Source organism: Hyla sarda, chromosome 5, assembly GCF_029499605.1.
Source record: "Hyla sarda isolate aHylSar1 chromosome 5, aHylSar1.hap1, whole genome shotgun sequence".
Classification (NCBI taxonomy): Eukaryota; Metazoa; Chordata; class Amphibia; order Anura; family Hylidae; genus Hyla; species Hyla sarda.
In genome coordinates, this window is record NC_079193.1 from 374141311 (window position 1) to 374156186 (window position 14876).

At 43.2% G+C, this 14876-nt stretch overlaps 1 protein-coding gene and 1 non-coding gene across 20 annotated transcripts in view; both read right to left on the reverse strand.

The window, feature by feature from the left end:
* Nucleotides 1–14876, reverse strand: part of PTK2 (protein tyrosine kinase 2) — a 360567-nt gene that overhangs the window by 256894 nt on the left and 88797 nt on the right. For all 19 annotated transcript variants that reach the window (XM_056522839.1, XM_056522834.1, XM_056522836.1 and 16 more), the window contains one exon: nt 3888–3914. Coding sequence is in view for 1 of the 19 variants with exons in the window: in XM_056522846.1 (XP_056378821.1) it covers nt 3888–3914 (27 nt within the window). In the remaining 18 variants the exon portion in view is untranslated. Of the gene's footprint in view, nt 1–3887; nt 3915–14876 lie in introns of those variants that run through there.
* Nucleotides 10910–11065, reverse strand: LOC130274739 (small nucleolar RNA SNORA62/SNORA6 family). Its single transcript, XR_008844454.1, has one exon. It is a non-coding gene; the product is annotated as a small nucleolar RNA SNORA62/SNORA6 family (small nucleolar RNA).

Here is a 14876-nt window from a genome sequence, read left to right on the forward strand (position 1 = left end):
TGTCCTTAGAATACAGAGCAGGGGGGAGGGGAGGAGCTGTGTACTCAGCGGGATGAGATGAGGGGGCGTGGCTTATTCCTCTCATGCAAAAAAAAAAAAAATGCTGTGACATCTTGTCCACAACAGACTCAGAACTGTGGACAACAGTAAAAGAAAACCCTCTGAACTACAGAACTTCCTGCCCAACAAACAGGTAAGAAAAACACACACATGCTGCCAAAACATTGAACACATGTATATTGCAAAAAAACTAAACTTACAAAGAAGATATATAGTAAAAAAAAAAAAAAAAAAATTACCACCGGAGTACCCCTGGGTACTTCACTGGAAAACTTAATTATTATTTTTTTTATTTTATTTTTTTTTAAATGAACTGGTGCTAGAAAGTTAAACAGATTTGTAAATGCTATTAAAAAAAAATCTTAATCCTTCCAGTACTTTTTAGGGGCTGCATACTACAGAGGAAATGTTTTTCTTTTTGGATTTCTCTTGATGTCATGGACAGTTCCAAAAATGGACAGCAGAGGTCAGCAGAGAGCACTGTTGTCATGACATCAGAGAAATCCAAAAAGAAAAGCATTTCCTCTGTAGTATATAGCACCTTAAAAGTACTGGAAGGATTAAGATTTTTTTTTTTAATAGAAGTAATTTACAAATCTGTTTACCGTATATACTCGAGTATAAGCAGAGTTTTTCAGCACGATTTTTCGTGCTGAAAACACCCCCCTCGGCTTATACTCGAGTGAACTCTCCACCCGCAGTGGTCTTCAACCTGGGGACCTCCAGAGGTTTCAAAACTACAACTCCCAGCAAGCCCGGGCAGCCATCGGCTGTCCGGACTTGCTGGGAGTTGTAGTTTTGAAACCTCCGGAGGTCCGCAGGTTGAAGACTACTGCGGCCTTCGACATCATCCAGCCCCCTCTCACCCCCCTTTAGTTCTGTACAGTACTCACCTCCGCTCGGCGCTGGTCCGGTGCTGCAGGACTGTCCGGTGAGGAGATCGTCCAGTGGGATAGTGGTTCCGGGCTGCTATCTTCACCGGGGAGGCCTCTTCTAAGCGCTTCGGAACCGGCCCCAGAATAGTCACGTTGCCTTGACAACGACGCAGAGGTACGTTCATTGCCAACGTCCTTCTGCGTCATTGTCAAGGCAACGCCTCTATTCTGGGCCCGAAGCGCGGAGAAGAGGCCTCCCCAGTGAAGATAGCAGCCCGGAACCACTATCCCACTGGGCGACCTCCTCACCGGACAGTCCTGCAGGACCGGACCAGCGCCGAGCGGAGGTGAGTACTGTACAGAACTAAAGGGGGGTGAGAGGGGGCTGGATGATGTTGAAGGCCGCAGTGGTCTTCAACCTGCGGACCTCCGGAGGTTTCAAAACTACAACTCCCAGCAAGCCCGGACAGCCGATGGCTGCCCGGGCTTGCTGGGAGTTGTAGTTTTGAAACCTCTGGAGGTCCGCAGGTTGAAGACCACTGAGGGCGGATGATGAGAAGAGGATGATGAAGGGGGGGTGTGGGATGATGAAGGGGGGTGGGGATGATGAAGGGGGGATGATGAAGGGGTGGGGTGGGATGATGACAAGAGGATGATGAAGGGGGGGGATGATGAAGGGGGGTGGGGATGATGACAAGGGGATGATGAAGGGGGGATGTGTGGGATGATAAGGGGATGATGACAGGTGATGATGATGAGGGTCTGGATGATGACAGGCGGTGATGATGATGAGGATGTTAATGACGGGTCTGGATGATGACAGGGGGGATGATGTATTTCCCACCCTAGGCTTATACTCGAGTCAATAACTTTTCCTGGGATTTTGGGGTGAAATTAGGGGTCTCTGCTTATACTCGAGTATATACGGTACCTTTCTGGCACCAGTTGATTTTAAAAAAATAAAAAATTAAAAAAAAATTCCACAGGAGTACCCCTTTAAGACCTGGTCATTCCCAGGGTTTATTATAATTGTTTCAAGTCTGAACAATCCTCAGCAGCCTGAGTTCTGGAATTCAGGATGATCCCAAAAGGGTTGTGTACAGATATGTGACTGGATCTGCTTATTTCCTCAGTCATGTTCTAAGGCTCTTTTATGGTTTAGACCAGTGGTCTCCAACCTGCGGACCTCCAGATGTTGCAAAACTACAACTCCCAGCATGCCCGGACAGCCAACGGCTGTCCGGGCATGCTGGGAGTTGTAGTTTTGCAACATCTGGAGGTCCGCAGGTTGGAGACCACTGGTTTAGACACATGCGTACAGGTTAGCTTCCTATAGGTGGCACTAGAGAGCCTGTTTGCATCCCATATCATGTAATCTGTAGGAACGGAAGCATCTCGTCCTGTGATTCATGTTATAAAAACTGCAAATCATAAGGGACCCAAGAATTGTGAAACACCAAAGATTTGTTCTAGCAGAGAGAGAGAAAGGTCACAACATTAAAGGGGTACTCCCATGGAAAACTTATTTTATTTTTTATTTTTAAATCAACTGGTGCCAGAAAGTTAAACAGATTTGTAATTCACTTCTATTAAAAAATCTTAATCCTTCCAGTACTTTTTAGGGGCTGTATACTACAGAGAAATAAAAAAAATAAAAAATAAAAAAAGGAAAGGAATTTCCTCTGATGTCATGACCACAGTGCTCTCTGCTGACCTCTGCTGTCCATTTTAGGAACTGTCCAGAGTAAGAGAAAATCCCCATAGCAAACACATGCTGCTCTGGACAGTTCTTAAAATGAACAGCAGAGGTCAGCAGAGAGCATTGCGGTCAGGACATCAGAGGAAATGCATTTCTTTTTTGGATTTCTCTTTAGTATACAGCCCCTAAAAAGTACTGGAAGGATTAAGATTTTTTTTTTATAGAAGTGATTTACAAATCTGTTTATCTTTCTGGCACCAGTTGATTTAAAAAAAAAAATACGTTTTCTATGGGAGTACCCCTTTAACTCTTACAAGATCAACACACGTCTCCTGAAATACTCTGTGCTGCTGGGGATCTTGCGTCCCCAATGTTCTGACATTATGACAAAGTCACATAAATAATGCAGGACCTTCGATAGCATATTCTGTCCATGTCCTGCTCTCTACTACTCTCTCATCATCCTTATGACTCCGCAGAGAACTGACAAGTCTGATACACTAAACCTCCATCTGTATATTAGATTTCAGGGTTGAGGTTGAGCGGCCTCCTAGTGACCGGCGGCTCCAGTTACAAAACACATTCATTCCTCTGCAGATAAATTACAAACCTGGGACAGAGTCAGTGAATGGAAACCTTCCCTGTAGACTGGCGTTTCACAATCAGGGTGCCTACAGCTGTTGCAAAACTACAACTCCCAGCATGCCAGCTGTTCGGGAATACTGGGAGCTGCAGTTTTGCAGAACTGGGACACGCGCTGGGAGTTGTAGTTTTGCAACTGACGAAGGCACGCCGGTTCGGAAACACCGCCATAATGTATTAAAATTCATGGTCGACCTTACAAACTTCCTTATAATGATCCAGGTGGCAACCCATGAGAAACGGCTGTCCGGGAATGTTGGGAGTTGTTGTTTTGCAACAACTGGATGTCAACAGTTTAAAGACTACTGTACTTAACAGCACAAAACATTGGACTGATTTACATGAGAATAAAGGAAAAACAGCAGACAGTGACCGGATTATTATCTTATTCTGGATGTACGAGGGGAACAAGCTCACTGGAGACGGCCATCAGATCTGGGCTACAAGGAGGAAGATCTTACGCTACTTGGGATACTAGCGCAATTAAGGCAACATGACATATTGAGATAGCTAAACATCAGATGGGAGCATGAACTGTTCATATGGTTAGTAAGGGATACAAAATAACATCATAGAAATCAAGACAAAATAATACATAAAATATCACTCACCCGTAGAGAGGGAAAGTCTGGAAATATCTGCAAAAGAAAAATAAGGAATAAGATCAGCAATGAGGCACCTCCGCTCAGTCATCACACTAATAATCTATACAAGGATAGACATAGGTACAAACAGCAAATTACTGCTTTTAGAAAAGTCAGCAAGATTATTGTCAGAGAGACTCCCCTAACAGCTTAGGAAAGGCCCTGTAATGCAGGATGGGAGTAATAAGGCCAGAGATTACCAAAAATGCTTCTCCAGGCGACTTATTTGTAGTACAGAATACAGCAGTGTACACCGTGACCTTACCAGCAGAATAGTGAGTGCAGCTCTGGAGTATAATACAGGATATAACTCAGGATCAGTACAGGATATACAGGATAAGTAACCTCACCAGCAGAATAGTGAGTACAGCTCTGGAGTATAATACAGGATATAACACAGGATCAGTACAGGATAAGTAATGTAATGTATGTACACAGTGACCTCCCCAGCAGAATAGTGAGTACAGCTCTGGAGTATAATACAGGATATAACTCAGGATCAGTATAGGATAAGTATTGTAATGTATGTACACAGTGACCTCACCAGCAGAATAGTGAGTACAGCTCTGGAGTATAATACAGGATATAACTCAGGATCAGTACAGGATAAGTAATGTAATGTATGTACACAGTGACCTCACCAGCAGAATAGTGAGTACAGCTCTGGAGTATAATACAGGATATAACTCAGGATCAGTACAGGATAAGTAATGTAATGTATGTACACAGTGATCTCACCAGCAGAATAGTGAGTACAGCTCTGGAGTATAATACAGGATATAATGCAGGATCAGTACAGGATAAGTAATGTAATGTATGTACACAGTGACCTCACCAGCAGAATAGTGAGTACAGCTCTGGAGTATAATACAGGATATAACTCAGGATCAGTACAGGATAAGTAATGTAATGTATGTACACAGTGACTCCACCAGCAGAATAGTGAGTACAGCTCTGGAGTATAATACAGGATATAACTCAGGATCAGTACAGGATAAGTAATGTAATGTATGTACACAGTGACCTCACCAGCAGAATAGTGAGTACAGCTCTGGAGTATAATACAGGATATAACTCAGGATCAGTACAGGATAAGTAATGTAATGTATGTACACAGTGACCTCACCAGCAGAATAGTGAGTACAGCTCTGGAGTATAATACAGGATATAACTCAGGATCAGTACAGGATAAGTAATGTAATGTATGTACACAGTGACCTCACCAGCAGAATAGCGAGTACAGCTCTGGAGTATAATACAGAATATAACTCAGGATCAGTACAGGATATGTAATGTAATGTATGTACACAGTGACCTCACCAGCAGAATAGTGAGTACAGCTCTGGAGTATAATACAGGATATAACTCAGGATCAGTACAGGATAAGTAATGTAATGTATGTACACAGTGACCTCACCAGCAGAATAGTGAGTACAGCTCTTGAGTATAATACAGGATATAACTCAGGATCAGTATAGGATAAGTAATGTATGTATACAGTGACCCCACCAGCAGAATAGTGAGTACAGCTCTGGAGTATAATACAGGATATAACGCAGGATCAGTACAGGATAAGTAATGTAATGTATGTACACAGTGACCTCACCAGCAGAATAGTGAGTACAGCTCTGGAGTATAATACAGGATATAACGCAGGATCAGTACAGGATAAGTAATGTAATGTATGTACACAGTGACCCCACCAGTAGAATAGTGAATACAGCTCTGGAGTATAATACAGGATATAACTCAGGATCAGTACAGGATAAGTACACAGCTCCAAAAAATAAAGGAAACCCTAAGATAAGACATCCTAGATCTGAGTGAACTAATCACATGAAATACTTTCCTCTTTACATAGTTGAATGCGCTGACAACAAAATCACACAAAAATTATCAATGGAAATGAAATGTATGAACCCATGGAGGTCTGGATATGGAATCACACTCAAAATCACAGTGGAAAACCCCACTACAGGCTGATCCAACTTTATGTAATGTCCTTAATACAAGTCACAATGAGGCTCAGTAGTGTGTGTGGCCTCCACGTGCCCGTATGACCTCCCTACAACACCTGGGCATGCTCCTGATGAGGTGGAGGATGGTCTCCTGAGGGATGTCCTCCCAGACCTGGACTAAAGCATCCGCCAACTCCTGGACAGTCTGTGGTGGATGGAGCGAGACGTCCCAGATGTGCTCAATCGGATTCAGGGGAACGGGCGGCCAGTCCATAGCATCAATACCTTCCTCTTATAGGAACTGCTGACACACTCCAGCCACATGAGGTCTAGCATTGTCTTGTATTAGGAGGAACCCAGGGCCAACCGCACCAGCATATGGTCTCACAAGGGGTCTGAGGATCTCATCTCGGTACCTAATGGCAGTCAGACTACCTCTGGCAAGCACATGAAGGGCTGTGTGGCCCCCCAAAGAAATGCCACCCCACACCATTACTGACCCACCGCCAAACCGGTCATGCTGGAGGATGTTGCAGGCAGCAGAACGTTCTCCACGGCATCTCCAGACTCTGTCACGTCTGTCACATGTGCTCAGTGTGAACCTTCTTTCATCTGGGAAGAGCACAGGGCGCCAGTGGGGAATTTGCCAATCTTGGTGTTCTCTGGCAAATGCCAAACGTCCTGCGTGGTGTTGGGCTGTAAGCACAACCCCCACCTGTGGACGTCGGGTCCTCATACCACCCTCATGGAGTCTCTTTCTGACTATTTGAGTGGACACATGCACATTTGTGGCCTGCTGGAGGTCATTTTGCAGGGCTCTGGCAGTGCTCCTCCTGCTCCTCCTTGCACAAAGGCGGAGGTAGCGGTCCTGCTGCTGGGTTGTTGCCCTCCTCCGGCCTCCTCCACGTCTCCTGATGTACCGGCCTGTCTCCTGGTAGCGCCTCCATGCTCTGGACACTACGCTGACAGACACAGCAAACCTTCTTGCCACAGCTCGCATTGATGTGCCATTCTGGATGAGCTGCACTACCTGAGCCACTTGTGTGGGTTGTAGACTCCGTCTCATGCTACCACTAGAGTGAAAGCACCGCCAGCATTCAAAAGTGACCAAAACATCAGCCAGGAAGCATAGGAACCGAGAAGTGGTCTGTGGTCACCACCTGCAGAACCAATCTTTTATTGGGGGTGTCTTGCTACTTGCCTATAATTTCCACCTGTTGTCTGTTCCATGTGAAATTGATTGTCTATCAGTGTTCTTCCTGAGTGGACAGTGGGATTTCACACAAGTGTCAGTGACTTGGAGTTACATTGTGTTGTGTAAGTGTTCCCTTTATGTTTTTGAGCAGTGTAATCTAATGTATATACACAGTGACCTCACCAGCTCAGGAGTATAATGCAGATTTTTCACACCTTTTTATGTAGATCGCATCCAGACTGCATAATAGGAATCTATATAGGGATAGTGAACCATAAGCAATTCCTCTATATGGGATAATACAGCATTTGAGGTTCCTGTAGGGTAAGCACAGGATGAGGAGGGGCAGTTGCGGTCCGGGGGTAATTAGTTTATCAGAACATCTCTGAATAGTTGTAGATTGCAATCACAGACAGAAGAAGCGACGATCTGAACATGAATATAAAATCATAAAAGGAAAAGTCTAGTAAAAATGGAGACGACGCCGCATCAAAAGTTCATGAGCAGGACGAGAGCCAAGTCATCTCAAATAACTGATCAGTATATACCTCAGATATATACAGTAGCAATGCTCAATAGGAACTGAGATATCTGCCAGAATAGCAGACATTCTGGATTGTTGGACAGTATTAAACTCCACCTAGGGGCACTGGAACCATAACTCCGTCCCATTGCCAGGATTGGGGAAGCAGAGAAAACATAGCCAGAGCCCTGACTGCTTCGTACTTGTGATGTGCAGGGTCCTGATAGTCAGACCCCCAGCAAGTGACCACATTCTGAGTACATGTACAGGTGTCTGACTGTTCGGAATATTTGATAATCCAGCACATTAGCGGATTATATCAGAGAAAGGTCTCCGGACCCAATGACTATATATAGATCAGTGTTTCCCAACCTGGGCGCCTCCAGCTGTTGCTAAACTGCAACTCCCAGCATGCCCAGACAGCCAAAGGCTGTCTGGGCATGCTGGGAGTTGCGGTTTTGCAATATAAAGTAGAGCCAGCTCTCAAGTAGTCCAAAAAGAGCTGTTCTCTTATTTAAAGGGGTACTCCGGTGTAAAAGGTATTTTTTTTTTTTTTTTTTAATCACTTGGTGCCAGAATGTTAAACAGATTTGTAAATTACTTCTATAAAAAACAAAAAAAAAAAAAAAAAAATTATAATCCTTCCAGTACTTATTAGCTGCTGAATACTACACAGGAAACTCTTTTCGGAACACAGAGCTCTCTGCTGACATCATGACCACAGTGCTCTCTGCTGACATCTCTGTCCATTTTAAGAACTGTCCAGAGTAGGAGAAAATCCCCATAGAAAACATATGCTGCTCTGGACAGTTCCTAAAATGGACAGAGCTGTCAGCAGAGAGCACTGTGCTCATGATGTCAGCAGAGAGCAATGTGTTCCAAAAAGAAAAGAACTTCCTCTGTAGTATTCAGCAGTTGATAAGTACTGGAAGGATTAAGATTTGTTTTATTAGAAGTAATTTACAAATCTGTTTAACTTTCTGGCACCAGTTGATAAAAAAAATAAATAAAAATGTTTTCCACCGGAGTACCCCTTTAAGGCATACAAAAAGTTTAAAACCATTACAGATTCTTAAAACGGGACCGAGGTGTTTTGGACATTGCGTCCTTAGTCAGAGTCATAAGATTAACTGAGCAAGTATTACTTTTATACCAGTTAACACATCAAGACGCCTCCCACATACAATACCATTTATCTTAATCATTAGGGAGGAACATTTTTGAAAAAAAAAATAAAAAACAAAAAAAAACAGCAAAAAAAAATACAGAAATACATGAAACCTACCTACATCAATATGTAAATTTGTAGTCTTGTAACAGCCGGAGGCATCCTGGTTGGGAAACACTGATATAGATAATGAATACACAACCCTATGATAACAATCTCAAGGCGGTAAACAAGCAGATTAAACCTCCTGATGATCGGCCCCAGCGAGGTCGGGTTCACAGTGCGCCGTGCACATCCGCAACAACGGAGCGAGAGGAGGAAAGCCGGATGGATACGGAATAATTGATGAGCATTAATAATGCAGAGCTTGTTGTGTCGGGAGCGGAGTAATACAGAAAACCAACACACCACCCCGTGACCGACACAGCCGTAAAGAGGGATACCCCAGGATTACACTCAGAGGGGCTCAACGACCATGTCATCCAGCTTTCTGCACACCCTGCAAAGGTTACAAGCCTTGTCCCCTTCCTTGTACGTGCCAGACGTTTTCTACTTAAAGTAGATTTTTCTTGAAATAAAGCTGTAGTGTTTCGATCCCTGCCCATTTTCATGATCATTTTTTTATTTTATTTTTTTTATTTTTTTTTTAATGAACTGGTGCCAGAAAGTCAAACAGATTTGTAAATGACTTCTATTAAAAAATATTTACCCTTCCAGTACTTTTTAGCAGCTGTATGCTACAGAGGAAATTCTTTTCTTTTTTAATTTCTTTTTTTGTCTTGTCCACAGTGCTCTCTGCTGACACCTGATGTCTGTATCAGGAACTGTCCAGAGCAGGAGAAAATCCCATCCTGCTCTGGACAGTTCCTGACACGGACAGAGGTGTCAGCAGAGAGCACTGTGGACAAGACAAAAAAAAAGAAATTCAGAAAGAACAGAATTTTCTCTGTAGCAAACAGCTGCTAAAAAGTACTGGTAGGGAAACAGATTTGTAAATTACTTTTATTAAAAAATCTTTAAAGGGGTACTTCGGTGAAAACCTTTTTACTTTTAAATCAACTGGTGGCAGAAAGTTAAACAGATTTGTAAATTACTTCTATTAAAAAATCTTAATCCTTCCAGTACTTATTAGCTGCTGAATGCTACAGAGGAAATTCCTTTCTTTTTGGAACACTGATGACATCACGAGCACAGTGCTCTCTGTCCATTTCATCAACCATGTATAGCAGATGTATAGCAGATGTATGCTAAGGGCAGCATGGCGGCTCAGTGGTTAGCACTGCTGCCTTGCAGAGCTGGGGCCTTGGATTCAAATCCCACTAAGGACAACAATAAATAAAGCGTTATTATTATAATAATAACGTCAGCAGAGAGCATTGTGCTCGTGATGTCATCAGAGAGCATTCCAAAAAGAAAGGAATTTCCTCTGTAGTATTCAGCAGCTAATAAGTACAGGAAGGATTAAGATTTTTTAATAGAAGTTATTTACAAATCTGTTTAACTTTCTGCCACCAGTTGATTTAAAAGAAAAAAGGTTTTCACCGGAGTACCCCTTTAAACTTTCTGGCACTAGTTGACTTATGAAGACCTTAAAAAAAAAAAAAAAAAGGTTTTCCACCGGAGTACACCGTTAAACCATTAATTAAGTGGTCTTCAAACTGTGGCCCTCCAGATGTTGCAAAACAACAGCTCCTAACATGCTGGGCGTTGTAGTTTTGTAGCTGTCAATATGACGGCGCATTCCCGTGCGGTCCTAGCGCTGGCATAGTCTCCGGAATGTATAAGGCCATGTTCACACGTCTGGAATTTCCATGCGGAATTCCATTTATTGAATGGGATTCTGCTGTTCTGTGCACCCGGTGGAATTTCCGCGCCACATGTTTCGGGCACTGAAATTCCGATTTCCGTGTCCGTAGAAAGAATGAACCTGTCCTGCAGACTCCGCACAGAATGCAGTCTATGAGACTGTGCAGTCTTCGGAAACTCCACACGGACATTCCGGACGTGTGAACATGGCCTAGAGACCCAATTATGTAGTGATCAGGCTTCATTTACATAGAACTGCAACCCTTTATGGTCCACCATATTACTGGGCACTGAGATTAGATTGTGAGCTCCTGTGGTAAGGGTCATAGCACAGACAAGACATGTGGCAAGAATTACTATCAAACTCCACTCATAGGAGCAGTGCTGCCCCTTGTGGTGTTAGCGAAAAATCTGCCGTGTTCCTGTAGCACACTCCGACACCCTGAGGTCACCGGCCTGTAAAGGCCTCCGCTCCGGGCTTTAACTGTGTGCAGGACAAAACATTCACACCATAAAATGCTGTCCTGTATTTGGGCAACAACCAACATGGCCGCCATCATAGGTCGTCATCCAAGCCGCTCAGCTACGTACATCAAGCAGACTCTCCCTATTCACAACAGTTGAAGAGTCATAGTTCTAGGCACACTGCTCCAACACATACCGCAGCGTAGCCATAGCGTTCAATACACCAGTCAGTCTACCACACTCCCGCGTCCCCCAAATAAAACCTATATCAGCATTAAATAAACAAAACATAACCGGCTACAAACCCTATTTCTACTCCATGGTATATACCAGAAACCTTTTTTTATACATATATTTTTATTCAAAGAATAGAAAACGTTTCCTCGAGTACATACAGCAGCGTACGGCCAAAAGATGATGTGATGTGAACAGCCCCTACAAGATAAGTACAGCACAAACCTCTCTGCTACAATGTATCAATGCAAGTAAACTGTATCTGTCTGGACCAGACTGGGAATAATTGTAGCACATTGTACAGCTGTGTTAGTGTGTGTTCACATGTTCAGGCTTTAAAGGGGAATTCCGATGGAAAACGTATATATTTTTTTTAAATAAACTGGTGTAAGAAAGTTAAAACAGATTTTTAAATTACTTCCATTAAAAAAAAAATCTTAATCCTTCCAGTACTTATTAGCAGCTGTATTCTACAGAGGAAATGCTTTTCTTTTTGAATTTCCCTTCTTTCACGACCACAGTGCTCTCTGCTGACCTCTGCTGTCCATTTTAGGAACTGTCCAGAGCAGGAGAAAATCGCCATAGCAAACACATGCTGCTCTGGACAGTTCCTAAAATGGACAGCAGAGGTCAGCAGAGAGCACTGTGGTCGTGACAGAAGAGAAATCCAAAAAGAAAATAATTTCCTCTGTAGTATACAGCCCCTAAAAAGTACTGGAAGGATTAAGATTTTTTTTTTTTTATAGAATTTACAAACCTTTGTAACTTTCTGGCACCAGTTGATTTAAAAAATAAATATAAGTTCTCCGCCGGAGTACCCCTTTAAATTACAATATAAAGCTTGAAACAGATTATTGATTAAGGATAGGTATAAAGAAAATACTGGGATATCTCAGATAAATTCCTGGCATTTTTTTTCTTCTTCAATAGGATAGGTAAAGCTTTATTAATATTTATTACTCTATTACTTTTTAATGGGGTCGCTGAGGAATGCCCCAATTAGACATGAGCGAACTTACAGTAAATTCGATTCGTCACGAACTTCTCGACTCGGCAGTTGATGACTTATCCTGCGTAAATTAGTTCAGCTTTCAGGTGCTCCGGTGGGCTGGAAAAGGTGGATACAGTCCTAGGAAAGAGTTTCCTAACACTGTATCCTCCTTTTCCAGCCCACGGGAGCGCCTGAAAGCTGAACTAATCTATGCAGGAAAAGTCAGCAACCGCCGAGCCGAGAAGTTCGTGACGAATCGAATTTACTGTAAGTTCGCTCATCTCTAGCCCCAATGTTTTCCAGAAAGTTACAGGGATACATGGATTTTGTGGAAAAGGATGACTAAGGCCCTGACTAAGCCATTGATCTGAATGGATATAATATACTTTAGTGACCACCTGTTACCCCCTCTAGAGGAGACGCATTGAACTACAGATGGTGGTCAAAGTCACGACCAGGCAGCAAGCGCATTATACAGAGCATTAGGAGGGGACATATGGAGGAGCCATCTGCACGGGGCGGACGCCTGCTGTACCTACAGACGGGAGGCAGCACAGACGACAGGACCACAGCACCGCAAATAAAAGGTGGTCCTTAAAGAGGGTCCTCACATTTATGTTAATTAGGGAGTAATAAAAAATCTACTTGTGCATGGCATCAAATGTTACCAACATAAGGTATAGAGCTGTGTTTCCTAACCAATGTGCCTCCAGCTGTTGCAAAACTACAACTCCCAGCATGCCCGGACAGCCTTTAGAATACTATGGACTTTGGCAAATTTTTATCGTGAATATCGGCACTTTGCGGTTTCCCGAATATTTAGAATATAGTTCTATATATTCGTAATGGCGAATATTTTTTTATTTATTTATTTATTTCATGCAAATTTTATGTGAACGAACATGGCGAATATGCAAATTTCACGAACATAGGAGGAATAATCGTCAATATATTCGCAAAATATCGCGAATTCGAATATGGCCCCTGCCACTCATTATTCCCAACCAGGGTGCCTCCAGCTGTTGCAAAACTACAACTCCCAGCATGTCCGGACAGCCTTCGGCTGTCCGGGCATGCTGGGAGTTGTAGTTATGCAACAGGTGGAGGCATACTGGTTGGGAAACGCTGCACTACAAAATCAGGGTCCAGTCTGATAGGCTATTCAGGAGTCTAGGAGAGCTGGATACCTTTGGCTGTCCTGGCATACTGGAAGCTGTAGTTTTGCAACAGCTGGGGGCACCCTGGTTGGGAAACACTGCCATACACCATGATGCAATCTGGTAGCACATTTATGTTAATAAGGGAGAAATAATACATCTACTTGTGCATGGCATCAAATGTTACCAACATAATGTATAGAGCAATGTTTCCCAACCAATGTGCCTCCAGCTGTTGCAAAACTACAACTCCCAGCATGCCCGGACAGCCGTTGGCACAATATCTGCTGAAATCTGGACCCCCAATGTGCACCAAAGTGTCCGCCCAAAAATATGCTGGGGCTGACAACCAATGAAGAGGCTATTAAAGCGCTCGGGGAGGAGGTCACCCAGCTTTTTCACAGCCCTGAAGACACAAACCAGGTCCTCTGAGCAAATTTAACAATTACTGGAGGAGGCGGCCATGATGGGAGCGCACACCAAGGAACAACCAAGATGTGGACAGGAGTCCATTAATAAGGAATCAGACGACCAGCCCGCCGCCAACCACAGTGATGGATGAGACCTGAAGTCCTATGTAACGCCACAGATAACACACAGTAATGGATGAGACTGCAAAATCACTCACCAGCCTGGAAGAATGTCTACTGCTCTGTACACCTGCTATACAGCTATTACTGCAGTCCTATGTAACACCACAGATAACCGTGATAACTATGTGTACAGATAAAGCTTTAGATAAGACCTGCAGTCCTATGTAACGCCACAGATAACAGTGATAACTCTAGAGCACAGAAAATGTAGATGTTACCTGCAGTCCTATGTAACACCACAGATAACCGTGATAACTATGTGTACAGATAAAGCTTTAGATAAGACCTGCAGTCCTATGTAACGCCACAGATAACAGTGATAACTCTAGAGCACAGAAAATGTAGATGTTACCTGCAGTCCTATGTAACACCACAGATAACCGTGATAACTATGTGTACAGATAAAGCTTTAGATAAGACCTGCAGTCCTATGTAACGCCACAGATAACAGTGATAACTCTAGAGCACAGAAAATGTAGATGTTACCTGCAGTCCTATGTAACACCACAGATAACCGTGATAACTATGTGTACAGATAAAGCTTTAGATAAGACCTGCAGTCCTATGTAACGCCACAGATAACAGTGATAACTCTAGAGCACAGAAAATGTAGATGTTACCTGCAGTCCTATGTAACACCACAGATAACTGTGATAACTAAGTGTACAGATAAAGCTTCAGATAAGACCTGCAGTCCTATGTAACACCACAGATAACCGTGATAACTATGTGTACAGATAAAGCTTTAGATAAGACCTGCAGTCCTATGTAACGCCACAGATAACAGTGATAACTCTAGAGCACAGAAAATGTAGATGTTACCTGCAGTCCTATGTAACACCACAGATAACCGTGATAACTATGTG